Here is a 27,997-nt window from a genome sequence, read left to right as displayed (position 1 = left end):
TAAACAAGATGAAAAGAGAACCCTCAGAATGGGAGAAAATATTTGCAAACAAATCAATGGACAAAGGATTAATCTCCAAAATATATAAACAGCTCATGAAGCTCAATATTAAAGAAACAAACAACCCAATCCAAAAATGGGCAGAAGACCTAAATAGACATTTCTCCAAAGAAGACATACTGAAGAAGAAGCACATGAAAAGCTGCTCAACATCACTAATTATTAGAGAAATGCAAATCAAAACTACAATGAGGTATCACGTCACACCAGTTAGAATGGGCATCATCAGAAAATCTACAAACAGCAAATGCTGGAGAGGATGTGGAGAGAAGTGAACCCTCTTGCACTGTTGGTGGGAATGTAAATTGATAGAGCCACTATGGAGAACTGTATGGAGGTTCCTTAAAAAGCTAAAAATAGAATTACCATATGATCCAACAATCCCACTACGGGGCATATACCCAGAGAAAACCATAATTCAAAAAGACACATGCACCCCAATGTTCATTGCAGCACTATTTACAATAGCCAGGTCATGGAAGCAACCTAAATGCCCATCGACAGACGAATGGATAAAGAAGATGTGGTACATATATACAATGGAATATTACTCAGCCATAAAAAGGAATGAAATTGGGTCATTTGTTGAGACGTGGATGGCTCTAGAGACTGTCATACAGAGTGAAGTAAGTGAAAAAGAGTAAAACAAATATCGTATATTAATGCATGTATGTGGAACCTAGAAAAATAGTGCTGATGAACCAGTTTGCAGGGCAGAAGTTGAGACACAGATGTAGAGAACAAACGTATGCACACCAAGGGGGGAAAGTCGTGGGGCATGGGGATGGTGGTGTGATGAATTGGGCAATTAGGATTGATATGTATACACTGATGTGTTTATAATTGATGACTAATAAGAACCTACTATGTAAAAAAGTAATAAATTAAAATTCAAAAATTAAAAAAATATATAAATAAAGCATCACCAGAAAAAAAAAATTGGAGAGAGAAAGAGTTTTCCAGATAAGCAGAAGGCAAGGGAGTTATCACTACTAAACCAGCCTTACAAGAATTGTTAAAGGGACTTCTTTAAGCTGAATAGAAAGGGCAATAATTAGTAACAAGAAAAGATAAACCTCAGTAGAAAGGTAAATATACAGAACATGTAGTGGATTAATCACTTATAAAGCTAGTATGAAGGTAAGAAGACAAACATGGTAAAAATAACTACTATTACAATAATTCTTTAAGGATACACAAGATAAAAAGATATAAAATGTGACATCAAAATCATAAAACATGGGGAAGGGGTAAGAGTAAAAATGTTAAGCTTTAGAATGGTTTAAGTTTACAACAAACTTAAGTTTTTATCAATTTAAAATAGACTGTTAGGGATATACTCTATAATATATAAGCCTCATAGTAACCACAAAGCAAAAATATAATCACAAAAAATAAAAAAATGGAATATAAGCTTAAGAAATATACACTTAAGAAATATACACTTAAGAAAGTCATCAAACCACAAAGGAAGAAAGCAGTTGCAGAAGAAAGGAACAGAGAGGACTACAAAACAGCCAGAAAGCATTAAGTACATACATACCAATATATCTTTAAAGGTAAATGGACTAAATTCTCAATTCAAAAGACAGAGTAGCTGAATGGATAGAAAAAACAAGACCCATGTATATGCTGCTTACAAGAGACTCCCTTCAAACGTAAGAACACACAAACTGAAAATGAAGGGATAAAAGATATATAAAAAGATATTTCATGCAAATGGAGCCCAAAAGAAACTGGGGGTAGCTATACTTATGACAGTTTTTGTTTAACAGTCTAATTTTTCTGGTATAAGAGACAAGGGAACTGCATAATGATAAAGGGGTCAATCCACAAGAGGATATAACATTTGTAAATATTTATGCTCCCAACATAGGAGCACCTAAATATATAAAGCCAAATATTAACAGACCTAAGAGGAGAAATAGACAGCAATATAAAAATAGCAGGGGGCTTTAATACCCCACTTATATCAATGGATAGATCATCCAGACAGAGAATCAATAAAGAAATATCAGCTTTTTAAACAATATGTTAGACCAGATGAATTTAACAGATATATATAGAACATTCCATCCAACAGCAACAGAACACACAGTCTTCTCAAGTGCACGTGGAATGCTTCCTAGGATAGATCATATGACAGGCCAAAAAACAAATCTTAATAAATTTAAGATAGAAATGATATCAAGATTCATTTCTGACCTCAATAGTATGAAACTAGAAATCAATTTCAAGAAGGAAACTGGAAAATTTGCAAATATGTGGAGATTAAACAACATGCTACTGAACATTCAATGGGTCAAAAGAGAAATAAAATATTTTGAGACAAATGAAAATGGGAATATTACATACCAAAACTTGTGGCGTACAGCAAAAACAGTTCTGAGAGGGAAGTTCACAGTGATAAATGCCTACCTCAAGAAACAAAATTCTCAAACAACCTAACTTTACACCTCAAGGAAATAGAAAAAGAAGAATAAATGAAGGTCAAAATTAGTAGAAGGGAGAACAATAACAAATTTTAGAGCAGAAATAGAGACTAAAAAGAATAGAAGAGATCAATGAAACAAAAAGCTGATTCTTTGAAAAGATAAACAAAATTTATAAGCCTTAGTTAGACTCACCAAGCAAAAGAGACAGAGGACTCAAATAAAATCAGAAATGAAAGAGGAACTATAACAACTGATACCACAGAAATACAAGTATCATAGAGACTACTCTGAACAATTATACACCAACAAATTAGACAACCTAGAAGACATGGATAAATTCCTAGAAACATATAACCTACCCAGACTGAATCACGATGAAATAGAAAATCTGAACAGACCAATACAAGTAAGGAGATTGAGTCAGTAATCAAAAACCACCCAACAAGCAAAAGTCCAGGACCAGACAGCTTCACTTGTGAATTCTGCCAAGCATTCAAAGAAGGATTAATATCAATTCTTCTCGAACTCCTCCAAAAAATAAAAGAGGAGGGAACTCTTCCAAACTCATTTTATGAGGCCAGCATTACCCTGAAACTAAAAACCAGACAAGGGTGATACAGAAAAGAAAATTACAGGTCAATATCCCTGATGAACACAGATGCAAAAATCCTCAATAAAATATTAGCAAAGCAAATTCAACAATACACTAAAAGGATCAAAGACCATGATAAAATGAGACTTGGTCCAGGAATGCAATGATGGTTCAGTATCCACAAAGCAATCAACATGTGATATACCACATTAACAAAATGAAGGATAAAAATCATTTGATCATCTCAATAGGTGGAGAAAAAGCATTTGACAAAATTCAACATCTGTTTATGATAAAAACTCTTAACAAAGTGTATGTAGACAGAATGTACCTTAACATAATAAAGGTCATATATGACAAGTCCACAACTAACATCATACTCAAAAGTGGAAAGCTGAAAGCTTTTCCCCTAAGATCAGGAACAAGACAAGGATGCCCACTCTTGCCACTTTTATTCAACATAGTATTGTCTTTGCAAGAGCAAATAGGCAAGGAAAAAAAAAAAAGAAGCCATCCAGATTGGAAGGGAAGAAGTAAAACTGTCACTATTTGCAGATGACATGATACTATTTATAGAAAATCCTAAAGACCGCCACCAAAAAAACCTGTTAGAACTAATAAACAAATTCAGTAAAGTTGCAGAATACAAAATCAACACACAAAAATCAATTGCATTTCTATACATTAATAACAAACTCTCAGAAAGGGAAATTAAGAAAACAATCCTATTTAAAATTACACCAAAAAGAGTAAAATACCCAGGAATAAATTTAATGAAGGAGATGAAAGACCTATACACTGAAGACTTATTAATGAAAGAAATTGAGGATGACAAAAATAAATGGAAAGATATTCCATGCTCATAGATTGAAAGAATCAGTATTGTTACAGTGTCCATACTACTCAAAGCAGTCTACTGATTCACTACAATCCCTATCAAAATTCCAATGGCATTTTTCACAGAAATAGAATAAACAATCCTAAAATTTATATGGAATCACAAAAGACCCCAAATAGTCAAAGCAATCTTTAGAAAGAAAACACTGGAGGCATCACTGACTTCAAACTATACTAGTGATAAAAAATTACAGTAATCACAGTATAGTTTTGCATAAAAACAGACACACATATATTGAACAGAATAGCCCGGAAATAAACCCACACATATATGGTCAATTAATTTACAACAAAGGAGCCAAGAGTATACAGTGGGGAAAGGACAGTCTCCTCAATAAATGTTGGGGAAACTTGACAGTCACATGCAAAAGAATGAAACTGAACCACTACCTTATACCATACACAAAAATTAACTCAAAATGGATTAAAGACTTGACAGAAAACCTGAAACCAGAAAACTGCTAGAAGAAAACATAGGTGGTAAGCTCCTTGACATTGATTTTAGGGATGATTATTTTTAAAGCAAAAATAAAGAAGTGGAACTGTATCAAACTAAAAAGCTTTTGCACAGCAAAGAAAACCTTCAATAAAATGAGAAGGCAACTTACTGAATGGGACAAAATATTTGCAAATCATATATCTGATAAAGGTTTAATATCTAAAGCATATAAAGAACTCATATAACTCAATAGAAAAAAAATCCAATTTAAAAAGGGGCAGAGGATCTGAATAGACATTTTTTTGAAGAAGACATGCAAATCACCAACAGGCACATGAAAAAAATAAGGTACTCAACATCACTAATCATGAGGGAAATGCATATCAAAACCACAGTGAGATATCACCTCACACCTGTTAGGATGGCTATTATCAGAAAGCCAAGAAATAAGTGTTGGTGAGGATGTGGAGAAAAGGGAACCCCTGTGAACTGTTGGTGGGAATGTAAATAGATGTACCCACTTTGGAAAACAGTATGGAGGGGCCTCAAAAAATTAAAAATTAAAAATGAACCAGCAATTCCACTTCTGGGTATTTACCTGAAGAAAATAAAAACACTAATTTGAAAAGATATGTGCACCCCCATGTTCATTACAGCATTATTTACAATAGCCAAGATATGCAGCCAACCTAAGTGTCTGTCAGTGGATAAACTGATAAAGAAAATGGTATGTGTATGTACACACACACACACACACACACGTATATAAGTGACACGTGTGTATATACACACACAGGAATATTAATCAGCAAAAAAAAAAAAATCTTGCCATTTGTGGCAACACTAATGGACCTGAGGACATCATGCTAAGTAAAATATGCCAGAGAAAGACAGATACCATATGGTCTCATTTATATGTGGAATCTAAACAAAACCAACAAAATAGATACAGAGAACAGATTGGTGGTTGTCATAGTCAGGGGGTGGGTAAAATAGTTAAGGGGATCAAAAGGTACAAGCTTCAAGCTATAAAATAAGCAAGTCATGGAGATGTAATATACAGCATGATGACTATAGTTAATAATACAGTATTGCATATTTGGAAGTTAAATAGATCTTAAAAGTTCTCATCAGAAGAAAAAATGTTTTTAGTAACTGTATAGTGAAGGATATTAATTAGACGTATTGTGGTGATCATTTTGAAATATATACAAATATCAAATCATTATGTTGTACTCCTAAAACTAATATAATGTGAATTATAAAAATAATTCAGTTAAAAATTCAGCATCCAATAGAGGAATCAGGCTCCCTGACTTCAGACTATACTACAAAGCTACAGTAATCAAAACAGTATGGTAGTGGCAGAAAAACAAATATAGATCAATGGAACAGGATAGAAAGCCCAGAAATAAACCCACGCACCTATGGTCAATTAATCTATGACAAAGCAGGCAAGACTATACAATGGAGAAAAGACGGTCTCTTCAATAAGTTGTGCTGGGAAAACTGGACAGCTACATGTCAAAGAATGAAATTAGAACACTCTAACACCACACACACAAAATAAACTCAAAATGGATTAAAGACCTAAATGTAACACTGGATCCTATAAAACTGCTAGAGGAAAACATAGGCAGAACACTCTTTGACATAAATCACAGCAATATCTTTTTGGATACACCACCTAGAGTAATGGAAATAAAAACAAAAACAAATGGGACCTAGTTAAACTTAAAAGCATTTGCATAGCAAAGGAAACCATAAACAAAACGAAAAGGCAACCTACAGAATGGGAGAAAATATTTGCAAGTGATACAACTGACAAGGGATTAATCTCTAAAATATAGGAACAGCTCATAGAGCTCAATATCAAAAAAACAACCCAATGAAAAAATGGACAGAAGATCTAAATAGATATTTCTCCAAAGAAGATATACATATGGCCAAAAGGCACATGAAAGGATGCTCAACATCACTAATTACTAGAGAAGTGCAAATCAAAACTACAATGAGGTGTCACCTCACACTGGTCAGAAAGGCCATCACAAAAAGTCTACAGATAATAAATACTGGAGAGAGTGGAGAAAGAAGAATCCTCCTACAACTGTCAGTGGGAATGTAAATTGATGCAGCCACTATGGAGAACAGTATGAAGGTTCCTTAAAAAACTAAAAATACAGCTACCATATGATCCTGCAATCCCACTCCTGGCCATATATCCGGAGAAAACCATAGTTGGAAAAGATACATGCACCCCAGTGTTCATTGCAGCACTATTTACAATAGCCAAGACCTGGAAGCAACCTAAATGTCTATTGACAGAGGAATGAATAAAGAAGATGTGGTATATTTATCAATGGAATACTACTTAGCCATAAAAAGGAAGGAAATAATGCCATTTGCAGCAACATGGAGGGACCCAGAGGTTGTCATACTGAGTGAAGTAAGCCAGACAGAGAACAACGAATATCATATGATATTGCTTATATGTGGAATCTAAAAAAATTTATACAAATGAACTTATATACAAAACAGAAATAGATCCTCAGACATAGAAAAGAAACTTATGGTTACCAAAGGGGAAAGAGGGGGCAGGGATAACTTAGGAGTTTGAGATTAACATAAACACATACTATATATAGAATAGATAACCAACAAGGACCTACTGTATAGCACAGGGGACTATACTCAAAATTTTGTAATAACCTATAAAGGAAAATAATCTGAAAAATATGTATAACTGAATCACTTTGCTGTACACCTGAAACTAAATCAACTATGCTTCCATTAAAAAAAAATTCAGCATCCAAAGCTCTATTCCAGACTCACTAGATGAGAATTTGCATTTTTAACAAGATCCATAGGTGATTCACATTAAAGCTTGAGACAACCTTGCCTAGAGGGTTCTAGAAGAAAGAAGAAGGGGATGAAGAGTGTTAGAGAGGAAGGAAGGAGGAAAGACCTATTTTTCTGTCTTTTAGGAAAAATAATCACTCAGCATGATCAGTGTGCATGTATATGCCCTTGAGTGACCTCAGTGATACAATGCAGAAACATCTCCCACGTGTAGCCAGATCTGTTCCCAATTGTAATTTCACAAACTGCCAGTAAGCCTTGAGGGCCTAGAAGCAGAGCTGCCTTGGGTGGAATGAGAGCTATCAGAAGTGGGCTTTTCCAGGTAGGAGAAAGATGATATCTCCCAGGGATGGGAGCAAGGGGGAGCTCATGCCTCTTTGACTAAGAAGCACATGTATTAGGTCACTGGAAATAAGGGGGGGTTGGTAGAGGCCCCAAAAAGGAGCCTCCGGCTGAGCATATTGATTTGCCAGTGTTGAGCATCATTCCCAGGCTCACCTGGGACACAAATGGCTTATAAGTTGCAAATGAATTCTGTGGCCACATTTTCCCCAAATAACATTTCATCTTCATTAGAGATGACCACAGTGTGTTAACTTAATAGGATGTTCCAAGTGATTGTTTTCCAAATAACACACTTCAGGGTTGGGATGAGGGAACATGAATGCAGTAATGTGTAGATACCAGTTCCAATAAGTTCAAGTTGCCAACTGCCCCCAAGCATTCAGTCACACTATTTCATAGAGTTACACAAATAATTTTGAGCTGTGTGGTTGCTTTGGCATGTCCTCACAGGCCAAGCTTAATGGTATGTTTCAGATACTGACCATTCGGAAATTATGCCTGACCAATCAAAACAGTTATCCTACCAATTAGCACGGGCCTCTGACAAACCACAACAGTTGTTCCCACATAGTTGGTAGGTACCAGCTGATAATCAGTCCTGGCAGGCAGCTCTTAGATGCTCAGTAGGTCTCCAGTAAGTTTTGAACCCAGACTTTAGGAAAAACAGAGTATATACAATTATATCATTTCCCTCAAGCACCACACCAGATTTTTTTTTTTTGGTGCCAACAACATTCTAAAACAGAGAAGGAGTCAGATGATGAATAGGACAACTATGCTTTGTCTAAATAGAGGCCCTATCTACCTGCACTGGGCAAAATCTAGGCCTCTAATTACAAATGGGAGTTCCTGACTTGTGTTCAGTCCCACCTGGCCCAGAAACAATGACCTGGCCCAGAAATGATGACAGCACCGCACACTGCACCCTTGGCTGCTTCTGTCATGGCCTGGTGTGTGTCACAGCTCAGGTTTGCTCTTCCTAATGAAGAACCTGCAGTTTGTGTTGGTCTTTCTTTTCAGTTATAACTAAAACATAAAATTTCCTCTCCAAATGGAGAGTTACTGTGGTTCCTCCCTCCGTCCAGCTGAGCCCCCATTTATTCTCTCTCTTGAGCTAACCTGGGACTTTTTTGGTTAACCTCCAACAGGGAACGGAGAAAGGAGTTGCTGGTAGCAGCTAGGCTTCAACTCTTCTTGGCCTGGAACAATGGCTCTCTACCCTGACTGCACATCAGAATCACTTGGGTGGCTTCTAAAACATGCCCATGTTTAGATCCCTCTCCTGAGCAATTGACTTAGAGTCACTGGAGAAATTTCTTTAAAAGACCAATGTCTAGCAAAGACACCACCAAAAAGGAAAATTATAGGCCAATATCTTTGATGAATATAGATGCACAAATTCTCAACAAAATATTAGCAAACTGAATCCAGCAACACAAAAAATATCGTAACACCATGACCAAGTGGGATATGTCCCAAGTTCACAAGGATGGTTCAGCATATAAAATCAATCAATGTGATAACACCACATAAACAAAAGACAAAAAACACATGAACATCACAGTAGATGCAGAAAAAGCATTTGACAAAATTCAACACCCATTCATGATAAAAAAAAAAAAAACTCTTACCAAAGTGGGTATAGAGTGAACATATCTCCAGATAATAAAAGCTATTTATGACAAACCCACAGACAATATAATACTCAATGGTGAAAAGCTGAAAGCCTTTCTGCTAAAATCTGGAACAAGACAAGGATGCCCACTCTCACTTCTTCTATTCAACGTAGTATTGGAAGTCCTAGCCACAGCAATCAGACAAGAAAAAGAAATAAAAGGTATCCAAATTGGGGGGACTTCCCTGGCAATCCAGTGGTTAAGACTTCACCTTCCAACTCAGCGGGTGCAGGTTTGAAACCTGGTCAGGAAGCTAAGATCCCATGTGCCTCATGGCCAAAGAACCGAAACATAAAACAGAAGCAATACTTTAACAAAATTCAATAAAGACTTTAAAAATGGTCCACATCAAAAGAAATCTTAAAAATAAAAAGGTATCCAAATTGGAAGGGAAGAGCTAAAACTGTCATTATATGCAGATGATATGATACTATATATAGAAAACCCTAAAGACTCCATACAAAAACTACTAGAACTGATAAATTCAGCAAGGTAGCAGGATACAAGATTAACATACAGAAATCTGTTGCATTTCTTTACACCAACAACAAAATATCAAAGGGAATATAAAAGAAACAATACCTTTTAAAATCACAACCCCCAAAAGAAAATACTTAGGAATAAGCTTCACCAAGGAGGTGAAAGACTTATTCGCTGAGAACTATAAAACATTAATAAAGGAAATTAAAGATGACTCAAAGAAATGGAAAGATATCCCGTGCTCTTGTATTGGAAGAATTAATATTGTTAAAATTGCCATACTACCCAAAGCCATCTACAGATTTAATGAGATCCATATCAAATTACTCATGACATATTTCACAGAACTAGAACAGATAATCTTAAAATTTACATGGTACCCTAAAAGACCTAGAATTGCCAAGGCAATTCTGAAGATAAAGAACAAAGCAGGAGGTAAAACCCTCCCAGACTTCAGACAATACCACAAAGCTACAGTAATCAAAACAGCATGGTATTGGCACAAAAACAGTGGATCAATGGAACAGAATAGAGAGCCCAGAAATAAGCCCACACACCTAAGGTCAGTTAATCTTCGACAAAGGAGGCAAGAATATAGAATGGGAAAAAGACAGTCTCTTTCAGCAAATGGTGCTGGGAAAGTTGGACAGCTGCATGTAAATGGATGGAGTTAAAACACACCCTCTCACCATACGCAAAAACAAACTCAAAATGGCTTAAAGACTTAAAACATAAGACACGATACCATAAAACTCCTAGAAGAGAACATAGGCAAAACATTCTCTGACATAAATTGTACAAATGTTTTCTTAGTTCCATCTCCCAAGGCAATAGAAATAAATACAAAAATAAACAAATGGGACCTAATCAAACTCACAAGCTTTTGCACGGCAAAGTAAACCATAAACAAGATGAAAAAAACCTACAGAATGGGAGAATATATTCACAAACACTGCGACCAACAAGGGCTTAATTTCCAAAATATACAAACAGCTCATACAACTCAACAACAAAAAACAAACAACCCAATCCAAAAAATGGGCAGAAGACCTAAATAGACCTCTCTCCAAAGAAGAAATATGGATGGCCAATAGGCACATGAAAAGATGCTCAACATCACTAAATATTAGAGAAATGCAAATAAAAACTATAGTGAGGTGCCACCTCACACCAGTCAGAAGGGCCATCATTAAAAAGTCTACAAGTAACAAATGCTGGAGAGGGTGTGGAGAAAAGGGAACCCTCTTACACTGTTGGTGGGAATGTAAATTGCTACAGCCACTATGGAGAACAGTCTGGAGGTTCCTAAAAAACTAAAAATAGAGCTACAATATGCTCTAGCAATCCCAGTCCTGGGCACATATCCAGAGAAAACAATACATGCACCCCAATGTTCACTGCAGCACTATTTACAACAGCCAGGACATGGATGCAACCTAGATGTCCATCAACGGATGAATGGATAAAGAAGATATGGCACATATATACAATGGAATATTACTCAGCCATAAAAAAGAAAGAAAGAATGCCATTTGCAGCAACATGGATGGACCTAGAGATTGTCATACTGAGTGAAGTAAGACAGAGAAAGACAAATATATGATATCACTTATTTGTGGAATCTAAAAGAATAGTATAAATGAACTTGTATGCAGAACAGAAATGGAGTCACAGATGTGGAGAACAAACTTGTGGTTACCAGGAGGGAAGGAGGGGGAGGGATAGATTGGGAGATTGGGATTGACATATAGATGCCACTATATATAAAATAGATAACTAATAAGAACCTACTGTATAGCATAGGGAACTCTACTCAATACTATGTAATGAGCTATATGGGAAAAGAATCTAAAAAAGAATGGATATATGTATATGTGTAGCTGATTCACTTTGCTGTATAGCAGAAACTGATAAAACATTGTAAATCAACTATACTCCAATAAAAATTAATTTAAAAAACCCCAAAAGACACATGCACCCCAATGTTCATTGCAGCACTATTCACAATAGCCAAGACATGGAAACAACCCTAATGTCCATTGACAGATGAATGGATAAAGAAAATGTGGTGCATATATACAATGGAATACTACTGAGCCATAAAAAAGAACGAAATAATGCCATTTGCAGCAACATGGATGCAGCTAGAGATTATCATACTAAGTGAAGTAAGTCAGAAGGACACAAATATCATATGATATCGCTTATATATGGAATCTAAAAAAACGATAGAAATGAACTTATTTACAAAACAGAAACAGACTCACAGACTTGAAAAACAAACTTATGGCTAACAAAGGGTAAAGAAGGGGGAGGGATAAATTTGGAATTAACAGATACAGACTACTATATATATGAAATAAATGGTCCCTATATAAATGACAGGGACCTACTGTACAGCACAGGGAACTCAACTCAATATCTTATAGTAACCTATAATAGAAAAGAATCTGAAAAAGAATAAATATATATGCACAACTGAATCACTCTGCTGTACACCTGAAACATTGTAAATCAACTCTACTTCAATAGAAAATAAAAATTAAAAAAGAAAAAGCCCTCTCACCTGGCCCCAGCTGGAGAAGGCCCACTCCACACATAGCTGTTGGTTACAGGCCTGGGTGTCGACTGGCCGTTTGGCAAGCTGTGTGCACATGTCATTGGACACAGGAGTGGAGATCCCAGAGGCTTTCAGCTTCTGGCAGGTCACTCGGCGGGTCTGGACACCTCCCCCACAGCTCCGGGTACAGGCGGACCAGGAGGTCACCATCCACCTGGAAAGAGGAAGAAGAGTCAGGGCAAAGGGTCAAGCCTTGAGGAGAGGGACGATGCCATACACTCTCAGAAAAGGAGCCCCATGCATCTTCCTCTTCTCACCACACAGTAGCTAATTGCAGGACCATGTCTCTTTTCACAGTATATGCTTGGGGTGGTAGGCTGAAAATCCCCACCCCTCCCCGCCGAGATATCTATATCAAATCCCTGGAACTTGTGAATGCTACCTTATTTGGACAAAGGGTGTTTACAGATATAGTTAAAGATTTTGAGATGAGATTGTCCTGCATTATCTGGGTAGGTGTTAAATACCATCATGTACCCTTATAAGAGAAAGGCAGAGGGAGATTGGACATAGAAAATGAGGAGACAGTGTAACCACAGAGGCAGAGGTTGGAGTGATGTGGCCACAAGCCAAGGGACACCGGGAGCCACCAGAAGCTGCAAGGGCCGAGGAACTGATTCTCTCCCAGAGCTTTATGGAGGGGGTACAGCCCTGCTGACACCTTGATTTTGGACTTCTGGCCTCCACAACTGTAGGAGATTAGATTTCTCTTGTTTTAAGCAACAGTGTTTGTGGTAATTTGCTGTGGCAGCCACAGGAAACAAATACCCTTTGGAAATTGACTAAAAAGGCGCATTGTGAAAGAGTTTTCTGAAGATCAGTTGCCTTTTCTTAACATTGGCCCCAAAAGCCGTGAGCTTGCAGATGACACATTCTGGGAAGACAGTCCTTTAGCTGGTTACGCTGCATTGCAGTTCTGGTACATCCTAATGGCATCCAAGTGTGGGGCAGAGAAGGGACAGTTTCCCAGGGAAGTCAGATCCAAACCTGGGTCGCCCCCTGACCCTGGAGGCAGTCTGGGTCTCGGTTCAGCCAAGTTCTGTCTGCTTGTACTCACTGTTTATTCTACGTCGCCTTAACCCACGTCTCATTTGATTTTGTTTAATCCCTCAGAAACCTACGAAGTTCCTTCCAGCTTTCTGGAGCAATTCCCACGCCCATGAGTCACAGTCCATAGGTCTTACACCTCTTAGAGGGCTGTATACGTGGTGACAGTAGTCGTTCTCAGGATGTTAGCGTCTATCTGCAATTCGGGCCCTCAGAAGTGAGACTGACCAGGACTGAGACAAATGGCTTTCCTCATAAAGCCAAGCTGTAAGCTGGGAAACACTCTGAAATCCTTGGTCTGTATACAAAGGTGGAGGGGTTCTCTTTGGATGTCTGTACCCTGGGCTAATCCTCAAAGAAGAGGGGAAGGGGGTGCAGTTTGGGGAAAAGAGTGAGAAAAAAATTTGGTGCTTTCCAGCCATTTAATTCCATCTAGAGAAAACAATTTGTTTTACTGCCTGAGAAAAAAATTTTTCTAAATGAAGTGGCTGAAACAGCTACCTGGGTCAAAGCGGGACTTTGCAGCGTTATTCAGACAGCCTACGAGGGCCACACTTGTTTGTGTGCAGAGAAGGGGGCTGACGTGCCCAGGAAACCTGGTGGGGAAACCAAGCAAAGGTGAGCCTGTGGCCACTTCCTGGTCTAGTGGCGCCACATCTGGCTTTCAGGAGAGGTAAGTAGCAGGGACAGGGAGCAAATTCCTCCTGAATCTGGATCTGTGACTTATTTAATTTGGTGGAACTCCTCTGCTCCATTAGCCCTGGAGAGAGATGACTGCGTGCAGATTTCCATCTCGCAGGAGCAGAGCCACTTAGGAAACAAGCAGACGGTGTTTTAAAGCCGCTGGGGGCACTGAAACCCAAGCAGACCCAGCCATTGTTTCATCTGCAGAAGTAAATAAGGCTGATTGACTCTGACCATCACCACAGCAAATCAAAAAGTCCCTGGCATGTCCAAGACCTCCTCTTCATTTCACACAGCTTGGCAAGGGCGGTCTTCCAGCCTCTCGTATCCCTGGTGAATGTCAGGCCTGCCTTTCAATCAACTTTTATTTCCAAATATCCATTTCAGCAATTTTTCAGGAGTTGGGGTGGGGGCTTTGAGAAAAGAGAGGTACGGGCTATGTTACAGTTCAGGAAGGGTATAAAAGGACATTAATCATTCCCGTGGAAACCTTCCCGTCAGCAAGTCAAACTGCTGATATTAACAAGTGTGTTTCATATTTCATTGAGGCTGTCCTGGTTTCAGCTGCTTCTTATGACTCAGCTGGCAAAACACGAAGCAGTTGCCTAAGTAGTGGATGAACGTCCCACAGATAGGTAGTAAAGGGGCATTTCAGGACCCAGCCAAGTCTCCCCGGGCTCTGGGCGCCATGCTGGGTGCCAACTCCAAGCCCATCCATTATCCCTTTAGCTGCTGCCTGACGCTGGGTGGCAGGGGAAGGGTACCGCTCGGTGGGTCTCACAGCTGCTCAAAGCTCAGGGCAGATGGAAGAGGCAGAGACTGCGGGTGTCATTCTGAGCTACATAAGGGACCCAAATGCAGAGAATGGATAGTTGGCCCTTGAACAACACGGGTATGAACTGCACAGATCCACTTACACTCGGATTTCTTTCACGAAATACCTACTACAGTACTACACCATCCGTTGTTGTGAAGTTGCAGATACGGAGCGCGACTCTCAAGTTATAGGTGGATTTCTGACTGCTCGGGGTCAGCGCCCCTAACCTCTGCATTGCTCAAAGGTCAACTGTAAACCCAAAGTTGAAGCAACTATGGGAAATGGAAATTTATGTCAACTTTAGCAGAATGCAGCCCTTTGTAGAAGAGAGGATAATATTTCCTTAACTAAATTGGAGTACTGATGAGCACAGGTATTTACAGCTAGAAGAAAGGGGAGGAGTTGGGGTATAGGCCAATAGTCACTATCCCCTAAACACTTCAACTGCAAACATGTTTCTTTTCTTACAGACCAACCACAGAGCCAGCTTCCTACTGCAGTGTGGGAGCTTCTCTCTTGCCAGGGCCTGGGATGCTCCTGGACCCTGAACAGACCCTATCAGGCCCTTGGGAAGCCTGGGCAGCCTTTAGCTGGCTGAATAGTGAGGGAAGAAACAGCGAAGGGAGGAGGCTCATCCTGAGGGATGTTTTCTGTGCAGTGGAGAGGCTGGCGGGCCCGGGCCTACAGGAAAGGACGTCAGGTCCCCTCACCTGCGCTTAATGTAGCTCTCTCAGTGCTAGACAAGGGCTGGCTATGAACTTGGCTAAAAGTCCAGGCCCATCCTTGGGAGTGGGCGGCCTGAGGCAGCATCCAGCGCACTCACCGGGAAGGGCAGTCTCTCCGGTTGCAGGCGATGGGCTGCACAGCAGGGCGCACCTTCCCTGCGCAGTGGGTGGGGTTGACCTCCGTGCTGTTCAGGAGACACCTCAGGCGGGGCTGCTGAACCCCTCTGTTACCACAGGAGGCTGAGCAGGTCGCCAGTCTGTCCACAGACCACCAGTAATCTATCACAGAAGGAGGATCAGAGGTGAAAAGAAGATAGCATCAATGCCCATGTTATTCCTTCAGAGTGGTGGGGTGGGGTGTGGTAGGAATGAGATGCTGTTATGAAGGAGGCTCTGCCCTGTGGTAGGCTCCATTTCCCGCCGATCTAGGCAAGTCACGTGGTCTCCAGGGGCCTCCGCCGGCTCATCCATAAAGTGAGTACAGTAGCTCTTATCTTGCCGTGCTACTGTGAGGACGGGATATAAAGAAAGTACAGGGCCTAGCCCGGTGCCTGGCACATAGAACTTCATCAGTGGCTGTAGCTCTCGTATTTTTTAACCTACTTCCTAAAGTACTCTTTCCTTCCATTAGTTTACCAGGAAGTGACTTTATTTTTCAACAAAGAGATATAAAAATATCAGAGGTACTTAACAATCATATTTAGAAGTCTGTACTGGAGTTGGACTTTGTATATGTTACAGAAAAACAGCCTATCCAGAGAGGCTCACTTTTCACGATGATGTCGGTCAGAAAGGCCATTTCTTTGGATTTTCTATTTGGGGGTCTGGGACTGACTGGTAGGAAAGCTGTTAAAAATAACTGGGCTGGGGCTTCCCTGGTGGCGCAGTAGTTGAGAGTCCGCCTGCCGATGCAGGGGACGCGGGTTCATGCCCTGGTCTGGGAAGATCCCACATGCCGCGGAGCGGCTGGGCCCATGAGCCATGGCGGCTGAGCCTGCGCGTCCGGAGCCTGTGCTCTGCAACGGGAGAGGCCACAACAGTGAGAGGCCCGCGTACCGGAAAAAAAAAAAAACTGGGCTGGTAAATTTTGAATGCTTATTTGCACTCAAAAGATTTGTGTGCTACAAATCTTGCAGATAGGCACTGCCTTCTGGTTTTCAGCAGAGAGTGCCCGTCTGGCAAGAAAACGCAACATTGACTTTCCTGTGTGGAAAGTGAGATGGCGGTGGAGGCCTCAGGAAAATCTCCCCCCTTATGTGCTATTCTGGGATGAACTCTGTCCCTTCCCACGGAAACCTCCATTTTAGGATACGTGCAGTAGAATTTTGCTTTCCCTACAAGTATCACACATAGGCCACAGGTAGAACCAGTCTATGGAAAACTCAAAAGCCTCACGTGGTTTCTATAACAAGGCCAGTCTGGGCTCCTTTCCCACTGTTTTGGGCTCATTCACAACCCTTTCTTGGGGCCGTGAATGCCAGGCCCCACCCAAGGGCTCTCTGACCTGCCCAGGTGCCTGGAAGGTGAATGCATGAGCCACACAGACTCCTCAGTCTGCTCGTGGACAGGCCACAGAGAAGGTGCCAGGAAGGCACTTGGCGTGTGACTGCAGCTGGAGACTTCTGGATGATCAGTGGTCCTGGCACCAGCCCTGGTTCTCCGAGGCAGGGGCAGTAACCACGTAGTTCACGTCGAGAGGTAATTTAAAACCAGCTCAACAGAGAAAACTTGTATTTTCTTAGTAGGCAACTTTGCGAGTATGTGTGTGTGCTCTCTACTAGTTAAACCAGCATAAAGGAAACACATTTGCTTTGCTATATGGTGAGATCTCCTTGGTCCTGAGCAGCAGTAACATGATGAGCAGAAGGGCGCATCTATGAAAGCAGCACTGACTTTTCTGGGTTCTGCTGAGATGGGGGTGGGTGGCTTTTCTGAAGAGCCTCACCCTATGGCAACACGGTTGGGCTTCCATTTGCATGTTCTAAGAACCACTGGAGATCAGAAATCACTTTGTTCTGCTGGAGAATTAGATTTCTAAGTAGACTCTCTTCTTCAAGAAACAAGCCTGGCACCCAACACCTGAAGGGTCTCTTACCTTGGATCACTAAAGAGGCCTTCTGGACGAGCATTCCCGCCTCATTCTGAGCAAGGCAGCTGAATTCCCCTTGAGACCCGCCACTAAGATTTGCAACCCAGAGAATCCGTCCGGCTGCCAAGATATGATGCGTCAGTCCTGTGGTATTGGCCACTGGCTGGTCACCGTGGAACCAGGTGATGTTGGGAGTAGGGTGGCCTTTGATGGGGCAGCCTAGAAGGAGAGGTGAGGAGAGGTAAGCCATGGATAAAGCCAATAAGGACACATTCCTGATGAGCTGTTTGACTGTTTCCGTGGGTTTTGAGGCCATACCTTTGATGTGGCTTCCCCATGGCATTTTTCTTATGTTTCCCATTCCCAAGCAAACGGGAGATGTTTTTATGCTCTGGATGCTTGGAGGGTGACTGTTAACTCATTCAATTAAAGTAAAAATTCCTGGGGAACACAAAGTACCTATTTTTGTCTATGTCCCTGTAATAACTTAAAAAAAAATGAAGCAATTAAGATTTACTCATTGGACATTTTCTCAAGTTAATTAGTTCCTATGCCAGTTTTATACTGAAAGAAATCACTTCTTCAAATGCAATGAGTTGGGGGGAAAAAACCCCCCACGTACTATATAGTAATAGTTAGGAATCAAACTTTAATTGGTAAATGTCTAATGTCTGCCTCCATTTTACTCTGTGATTTTCAAGCCAAAAATTTTCAACAGAGACTAGGAAAACAATTTTGAACACTGATCTCATTTCTCTATAGGTCAAGAACCTTGGCCTTCTGACAGCTCTTCTGACCATCAAGCCTGCATTGGACATGTACAATGTTATACTTATTACATAGTCATTGAGCCTATTTTGATACATTAAAATTCCAAAATATTAAACTGAGATACGGTGTCTACTCAAGCCTTTGTAGCATAGAATTAGTAAAATAAACTGATTACAATTATGAGAGAAAACTCATTACCTCTAAATTCGTACTTGCTGAATTTGCTGTTGTGACCCCAGAAACTTAGCTTCCAGAGGAGATTTATTTGGAGGTTTAAAATGCAAGATAAATCATTCAAAATTAAAGATAGTGGAGGTTTTCTATCAGTTCAGTTAAAAAATATCTATTTGGTGCCTAGTGTTCTGGGGACAGTAAAGCTAGTTAAGATTATCTTCTCTCTTGCAAGGAGATCCCGGCTGGTATGGGATGCAAAAAAGCACACTAATAAAACTGAGATATAAGGCAGAAGATGAGATCAGTGAGACACACAGATGGTCACAGATGGATGTGTGTGCCTATGGATCTGTACAGAGAATGGTTTTCTAACGTTGTTCTGTGTTCTGGGGGCAGCACTGTTAGAATTTTTATAGTATGGCAGCGTTAACACAGGAAAGGTCTTTAAGAGATGATCTAGCTTACTGCCAGAGGAGAAAACTGAGGCCCAGAGATGTTAAGAGACCTCCCCAAGATCAAGGGGGGCAGATCTTCTATCTGACTCACTGTCTTGTGTCCTTTCCCCCATACCTACTGCTTGTCTGGTTAGACGCCAACAATTTACTTAGGCATCTTGATACCTCCTTCCTTTGTCTGCGTACTCCCTTCATTCCCTTGCCTTTTTACATTTTCACTGTGGTTGTATAGGTTGAAGAGGTGGGAACAGACTACTTTGAAGAAGGGCCCTGGAAAAACAATGCTAAAGTTGACCCTCAAAATTTCAGTATGGAATATCATGTTATAGGACCCAATTTTTCACTTCTCGCCCTGTGGACTCACTCTGCCATGTAACTTTACAGGGCCGTCCCATGATGGGTGGGCTTTACTTCCCCACCTCCTTACTTTAGGTTTGGCCATGTGACTACTCTGGCCACTAACAAACACTAACAATGAACAATCTGAAAAGGAAATTAAGAAAACAATTCCATTTACTTGAGTATCAAAAAGAATAAAATACTTAAGAATAAACTAAACCAAGGAGGGGAAAGACTTGTACACTGAAAACTATAAAACAGTGCTAAAAAAAGAAATTAAAATCATAAATGAATGAAAAGATATCTCACGTTCATGGGTTGGAAGACAATTTTGTTAAGGTGTCAATACTCCCCAAAACAAACCCAATCCAATCCCTCTCAAAATCCCAATGACTTAAAAAATTGTTTTTGCATAAGTAGAAAAATTCATCTTAAAATTCATATGGAATCTCAAGGGACTCTGAATAGCCAAAACAATCTTGAAAAAGAACAGCAAAGTTAGAGGTCTCATACTTCCTGGTTTCAAAACTTATTACAAAGTTACAGTAATCAAAACAGTGTGGAACTGGAATAAAGACAGACATATAGACCAATGGCATAGATAGAGAACCCACAAATAAGCTCTTATGTATATAGTCAATTTTCAACATGGGTGCCAAGACCATTCAATGTGGAAAGGATAGTCTTTTCAACAGATGGTAATGGGAAAACTGGATTTCTACATGCAAAGAATGATGTTGGATCCTTACATTAAACCATATACAAAAATTAACTCAAAATGGATTAAGGACCTAAACATAAGAGTTAAAAGTATAAAACTCTCAGAAGAAAACGCAGGGGAAAAGTTTCACAATATTGGATTTGGGAATGATTTCTTGGATATGACACTAAAAGCACAGGTAACAAAAGAAAAAAATTAAGATATACTGGACATCATCAAAATTAAAAGCTTTTGTGTATCACAGGACACTAACAACAGAGTGAAAAGGCAGCCCACACAATGGGAGAAAATATTTACAAGTCATAGATCTGATAAGAGATTAATATCCAGAATATAGAAAAATTCCTACAACTCAACAACAAAAACCACCAACCAATTTAAAAGTGAGCAAAACACTCGAATAGACATTTCTCAAAGATATGCAAATGATTAACAAGCACAGGAAAAGATGTTCCACATCACTAATTGTTATAGAAATGCAAATCAGAACCAATGAGATACCACTTTATATCCATTAGGATGGCTATTATTAAAAGAAAAAAAAAATTAACTAGAATTGGTGAAGATGTGGGAAAATTACAACACTTGTGTATTGTTGGTGGAAATGTAAAATGGTGCAGCAACTATGGAAAACAATATTGAGGTCCCTAAAAGAAAAGTAAACATTAGAATTACTGTATGATCTAGCAACTCCACTTCTGGCTATATACCCAAAAGATCTGAAAGCAGGACTTGAATAGATATTTGTACACCAATGTTTATGGCAGCATTATTCACAATAGCCAAAAGGTGGAAACCCAGAGTTCCATCAATAGATGAATGGATAAACGAAATGTGATAAATATATATGATGACTATTATTCAGCCTTAAAAAGGGAATAAAATTCTGATACATGAGACAACATGGATTAAACTTGAAAACATTAAGTGAAGGAAGCCAGACACAAAAGGACAAATATTGTATGGTTCCCCTTATATGAGATACCTAGAGTAGTCAAATTTGTAGAAGCAGAAAATGGAATAGTAATTACCAGGGGCTGGCGGAAGGAGGGAATGGAGTATTGTTATTATTTAATGGTATGAGTTTCAGTTTGGGATGAAACATGGATATGTTCTGGACGTGGATAGTGTGAAGTTGTACAACAATGAGAAGGTAATTAATGCCACTGAACTGTACACTTAAAAATGGTTAAGATAATAAGTTTCATGTTATGTATATTTTGCCATAATGAAAGAAACGAGGCAAAAGCTGCGCTGGGTACCAATTTCAATCCTAGACCTCAAGAGACCTGGTGAGTTTTTGCTTGTGCTCTTATGCCTTTGCCATCACTGAAGAAGAACATGCCTCGACTGGCCTGATGATCTCAAGGGGAGGATTAGAGAAATGTGGAGAACAGCCAAGTCACTCCAGCCAAACCCAGTTTAGATCAGCTGAACTAAGTAAGAGCAGTAAGAATAAATGATTGATGTTTTAGCCACTGAGTCTTGCATTTATTTTAATGCAGAACCTCTTATTTTTCAGGGGTTGGGTGAGGTAGCTAACTGATACATTTAGGGAGTAGGGGCTTCCAGAGCTCCTTGAGCCATGGATCCAAGGCTTCCAGTAGGGTGGAGTTTCTCCCTGTATACTGACCCAGCTCTCACCTGACCTGGATCTTCTCAGGTACTCCGAAGGAGCAGGCTCCCTACATGCTTCTGGTGGCATCTAGGCATCTATATGCCATGAGGTCCATGGTGGTGTCACTGTACTCCCGTTATGAAGTGGGTGTGAGAATGGCCTTGGGGAGAGGTGTATAGAAATCAGTCCACTGGGGACCTCCAGAGACCAGCAGCACCCACTCCCTTCAGCCCAAAAATGTTGCCTGGAGTCAGACGTGGGTTTCATTTTCTAATAAGAGGCAGGAAAGCTGTACGTTTGTTTAGGCATAGCATGATTTCAAAAGTGAAGCTTGAAACAAGTACAGCTTTTCAGACTTGCTGAAACAGACAGATATATGTCTTCCTATCACATCTGCTTTAAAGAAAAAGAGGTACCATATGCTGTTGAGATGCTGGCTCCGTGAATCCTTTCGTTTGGTCAGTGTGCATGGAGCGCGGTGAGGCTGACTAGATTCCAAATTGAAAAATAAGAACCTTGCTATTCCCAAGGAAACAGGAGATACTTGGCCAGAGAATCTCTCATATTTAGCTCTAGTCTTTTTTTCCCAACTCCATTAGGACTGATTTTCTGAGACACTATTTAGGCAGGAAAAGGAGTGGTAGCAGCTACAGGCTATTTTCTATGGCTGATAAAGTTACTTATCTAGGATCCAGAAATCTTAGCTGAATAAGTAGTACATTTACATAACAATTACATTCAAAATCCTTCCTCCTTCCTGGAATCAGAGGCCAGAGTGAACAGCCAGGATACCTCTCTTAGCCCATCGGGGTCTTGCATCTTGGATATATTTCCAGGGTCTTCTAGCTTGGTGATCCTAGTTGAGGCATGAGGGCTGCCATGGATATGGTGTTCTTGAAACTCAATTTGAGAAAGACTCTTGAGTAGCAGTGACTAAGACTTTGAGTCTTTGAGAGGCTGCCTTCATAGTAATCCCTCTCACTCTGAAACCTATCCGGGTGAAGATCTGTTTTGTAGAAAGTTTTTAAAGGAAAAGCAGTTTTGTTACTTTCAAATGCAGTTACACAGATACATGACTCTCAAGGAGAACTCTAGATTTTGAAAGGGCTCTTTGGCTTCTGTTTTCTAATCTATAAATGAGAGCTTTAGATTTAATCAATACTTTTCAAGTTGATGTTCCTTGGGGCCCTAAAGTTTTGCAGAGGTATGGGGGAGGAGGGTGGGGAACCTTGATAGGGAATCTGCATAGATGGGGCTTTGGGGTCTCCGTTCCCATATTACTCATAGCAGAATTACCTATCAGGCTTCTGCATAAGAAGATTCTTTTATTGGTAACCAGTGAATTAGATGATTTTTAAGGTGCTTTTAGGTTCCAAGCGTTCTCAGCATCATCTCAAATTCATCATTCTCACCCCTCTTCTTCTCAGATAGGGCAAAGTAGACTTAGTCAATCTATATTGTTTAGGTCAATATGTAGTGAAATTGAATTGTGCCAGTGAAGTGCTCCTGGAAGAGAAGTTATATATGGAGGTTATTCAGGATTAAGATAAGCAGAGATAGTAGAAGAGGAGGGCAGTCGAGAAGATACAGTATGAGCAAAGGTGAAAAGATGAAAAACTGGTGATGTGTCTTTGAGAAATGACTGGTTGACTTGACTGGAACATGGAGGACATAGATGATGCTGGCATGGTGGGTGAGAGATACAATGGGGAGGACCTTGAAGGCCAGAATCAGGTCTTTTGGGAGCCCCTGCAGGTTTCTGAAGATGAGGGGGTGATCTAGGTTGGCTTTAGAAGAATCAGTAAGGTGGTTCTTTCCAAGATGCACTGGCTTGAGAGAAAGGAGAAGCTAGGATATCAGTTCAGAGGTGACAAGAAATGAGACATATTTGCAAAAGTAGCTCTGACAGGATATGAGGAGGATGGGGGTAGAGACAAAGAAGAGAAGCTAAAGAGACTGGAACACTAGTGGGATTGTTAACAGAAGTAGGTAAATCAGGAAGAGAAGCTATTCCTTATTTCTACCCCTAGAGATGAATAAGTTTAGTTTTAAGCATATTGACTTTAAAGGTTGTGACAGAACCAAAGGATGGAAAAATCCATTGAGATGATAAAGATAAAAATGGAAGTTAGTTAGCGGTAAGAACTGGAGATAGATTTTGGGAACCAGTCTCATAGATTTATGGAAGGAGTCTTCAATGAAAAGAGGTCAGGTCTCAGGACAAGACAGTGGGAGAATTCTAACATTCAGTGATTGAAGAAGAAATAGGAGGTATTAAAGGGCTCTGTGGGATAAGAGAAAAATTGAGACCATGTGATGTCATGGGACTCCAGAAAGGAAAGGGATTAAACAAACAGGTTGTTAGCAAATAATTGATTTATATAAGAATTTGTGGAATGAATGAGTGGTTTCATTTTTTTTTTAATGAAAATAACTAACCAAACATATTCTTTCCACAACCACTCTCCACCCCATGTGCCCAGGTAATATAAAGGTAAACTTCATTCCAACTCACGTTTGAGTGATCAGAAATTTCAAGTTAGTGGAATTGGAAATAAAAGTGTTCTGTATAATCAGAACATACCATTCAATGCTATGTTCACATATTTCTTTATTTAATTTAAGAGAGAATTTACCTCTGGGTCTTGAATCTTTAGAAGTGTACCAACAACTGTGTTATTAAGAAAATAAAGGATTAAAGAAGAGGGTGAATGAGAATGCTTTAAATGTTGCAAAACAGGAACAGAGTAGATCTCGGCCAGAAAACTCTCAAAACAACTTGACTAGGGATTCTAGCATCCAGTAATGGTGAATAACTAGGTTGGACTAGTCTTAAAATTTAAACAGCAGCAACAACAACAACAAAATAAACGAAACAACAACTCTTGGAAAGCAGTGAAGAGTGACCAAAAGCAATGGCAGAAACAGAAGGGGAGTCGTCCTAGAAACCCAGGAACTGCAACAGGTGGGATTTGCTACCTAGTGGCTTTTTGCCTGAGGAAATTCCTCAATCCCCAGATGGCCCAGATTGCTGGAAAATGTATAGCTTCATTGTCTTGAGATGTCAGAGGACAGTGTCTGGGGGCTGTTAGAATAGCTGGAAAGTTAAGGGGGGAAATCCTTTAAGATAAACCTTAAAATCTATGTAAGTCCTGTCCAAATTCTTTTTAGCAGACCCCAGAGGAACCCAGCAAAAGAGCATCAGCTAGAAGCTGCCAATAGAGTGGAGAATTCAGTCGGTGCCCACTGCAGGGAAGACAGAAGTTGGAATTTGAGCCCAGCCAAATTAACTGCCTTTTAGAACAAAACCAAACACTCTTCATAGGAACATAACAGAGTGCCAAGTCTCTCTAGTATATCATCTATAATTTTCATTATACTGGGTTGGCCAAAATGTTCGATGGTTTTTTCCCATTAGATGGCTCTAGTAGCACTTAGTTGTCTTTAACTTCATTCAAAACAAATTTGTTAGATTGTATGTGACAGCTGTCATATCAGCGTGCATTTAAAAAAAGTTACCAAAATTGGTGAATTTTTGTGTAGCCATTTTAATATTGTAGAAGACAAAAAGCAACATTTTTGGTATATTTTGCTTTATTATTTCAAGAAAGGTAAAAATGCAAATGAAACGCAAAAAAAGATTTGTGCAGTGTATGGAGAAGGTGCAGTGACTGATTAAACATGTCAAAAGTGGTCTGTGAAGTTTCATGCTGGAGATTTCTCGTGGACGATGCTCCACGGTTGGGTGGACCAGTTGAATTTGACAGCGATCAAATAGAGACATGAATTGAGAACAATCAGTGTTACACCATGAGGGAGATAGCTGACATACTCAAAATATCCAAATCAAGCACTGAAAATCATTTGCACCAGCTTGGTTATGTTCATGGCTTTGATGTTTGGGTTCCACGTAAGTTAAGCGAGAAAAACCTTCTTGACAGTATTTCTGCATGTGATTCTCTGCTGAAACGTAATGAAAACGTTCTATTTTTAAAACAAATTGTGATGGGTGATGAAAAGTGGATGCTGTACAATAATATGGAACGGAAGAGATCATGGGGCAAGCAAAATGAACCACCACCAACCACACCTTCATCCAAAGAAGGTGATGTTGTGTATATGGTGGGATTGGAAGGGAGTCCTCTATTATGAGCTCCTTCTGGAAAACCAAACAATTAATTCCAACAAGTACTGCTCCCAGTTAGACCAAAAGCAGCACTCGATGAAAAACGTCCAGAATTAGTCAACAGAAAGCACATAGTCTTTCATCAGGATAATGCAAGACCGCATGTTTCTTTGCTGACCAGGCAAAACCTGTTACAGCTTGGCTGGGAAGTTCTGATTCATCCACCATATTCACCAGACATTGCATCTTTGGATTTCGATTTATTTAGGTCTTTACAAAATTCTCTTAATGGAAAAAAATTTCAATTCCCTGGAAGACTGTAAAAGGCACCTGGAACAGTTCTTTGCTCAAAAAGATAAAAAGTTTTGGGAAGATGGAATTATGAAGTCGCTTGAAAAATAGCAGAAGGTAGTGGAACAGAAGGGTGAATATGTTGTTCAATAAATGAAAAATGTGTCTTCTGTTTTTACTTAAAAACTGAAGGCACTTTTTTTGCCAACTCAATACAGTTAAGAAACACTAGATAAGAAAAAAATGTGATCCATACTTAATAGAAACAGCAGTCAACAGAAACCAGTCCTGAGATGATGCAAGTGTTGTAATGAATGGACAGTGACTTTAAAGCAGCTATATAAATATGTTTAAGGAGTTAGAGGAAAGTCTACTCATAATAAATGAAAAGATGGAGTATCTCACTAGAGAAGCAGAAACTGTGGAAACAAATTCTAGAGCTGAAATGTGCAAAAAATGAAATGAAAAATTCACTAGATGGGCCTAACAGAAAATTGGAGATGACAGGAGAAAGGGTCAGTGAACTTGAAGATAGGTCAGCAGAAATTATCCAGTGTGAAGAACAGAGGGAAAAAAGACTGAAGGAAAATAAACAGAGCTCCATGGACCTGTGGGAAAAAGTTTAATATATGTGTAATTGGAGCCCAATATGGAAAGAAGAAAATTAGACAGAAACATAGAAGAAATAAAACTATCAAATCTCCCAAATTTTGAGAAAACCATAAAGTTTCAATAAGGTTAACAAACACCTAGGAACATCATACTCAAAGTGATGAAATTAGCAGATTAAAAAAAATCTTGAAAGCCATGATGGAGTAATAAGGACTGGGTTTACTCTCTTGCCATAAATAACTAGAAAACTGGACAGAAATGTATGAAATGGCTGTTTTCAGACATCAGATTACAGACAGTAGAGGGCTGTGATCCCTGAAAGAAGAGAAATAGATTACGTGAGCCTGGTGAATTCTCTGCCTTTCTGCCTGGAGGTACATTCTGAGCTGCAAAGTAGGGAGGATGTATTAGTTTCCTAGGTTGCCAGAACAAAGTACCACAGACTGGTTGACTTAAGTGACAAAAATTTATTGTCTCACAGTTCTGGAGTCTAGAAGTTTGAGATCAAAGTGTCAACAGTGTTAGCTCCTTCTGAGGGCTGTGAGGGACGGTCTGTTTTATCTATTCTAGCTTCCAGTGGTTTCCTGGCAATCTTTGGTGTTCCCTGGCTTGTAGATGCATCACTCAAATCTCTGCTTTCACGTTCATGTGGAGTTCTTCCTTGAGCGCATGCCTATCTCTGTGTCCAATTTTCTCCTTTTTATAATGACACCAGTAAATTAGATGAGGGCCCATCCTAATGACCTCATCTTAACTTGATCATCTGCAAAGACTCTGTTTCCCAATAAGGTCACATTCACAGGTACTGAGGATGAGAGATTTCAGCAACCTTTTGGGGGGACACAATTCAACCCACATCAGAAGACTATCTCAAGCAGAGCATGACAGTCTGGACTAATTAACGAGACAAAGAACAGAGTTCAGTGAGGTTGAGGCAGCCGGAAATTGAGCAGAATTCTGGAAATGAGGGCGTTACGTAGAAAAAGGGCCCCAGAAATATGCATAACTTCCTCTTGAGTCTTTGCCCAAATGAAGATGTACATGCATAGAGTGAAACTCTAAAAGATTGACCAAAGATCAGTCAGGGAGCTGTGAGTTTCCTATTTCCCAAAGCTCAAGTAGGGC

The 27,997-nt window shown here is 39.7% G+C and overlaps 1 protein-coding gene across 2 annotated transcripts in view; it reads right to left on the bottom strand.

Moving 5' to 3' along the window:
• The window catches only part of ADAMTSL1 (ADAMTS like 1), a 468,923-nt gene that overhangs the window by 24,532 nt on the left and 416,394 nt on the right, over window positions 1-27,997 (bottom strand). For both annotated transcript variants that reach the window (XM_082657540.1, XM_082657541.1), the window contains 3 exons: window positions 17,772-17,984; window positions 15,775-15,955; window positions 12,350-12,557 (listed from right to left, as the gene is read on the bottom strand). In XM_082657540.1, coding sequence (XP_082513666.1) covers window positions 12,350-12,557; window positions 15,775-15,955; window positions 17,772-17,984 — 602 coding nt within the window. The remainder of the gene's footprint in view (window positions 1-12,349; window positions 12,558-15,774; window positions 15,956-17,771; window positions 17,985-27,997) is intronic.

Source organism: Grampus griseus (assembly GCF_964374135.1).
Source record: "Grampus griseus genome assembly, chromosome: 6".
In the NCBI taxonomy this organism is placed as follows: Eukaryota; Metazoa; Chordata; class Mammalia; order Artiodactyla; family Delphinidae; genus Grampus; species Grampus griseus.
This window is presented reverse-complemented; position numbering and strand designations above follow the sequence as displayed.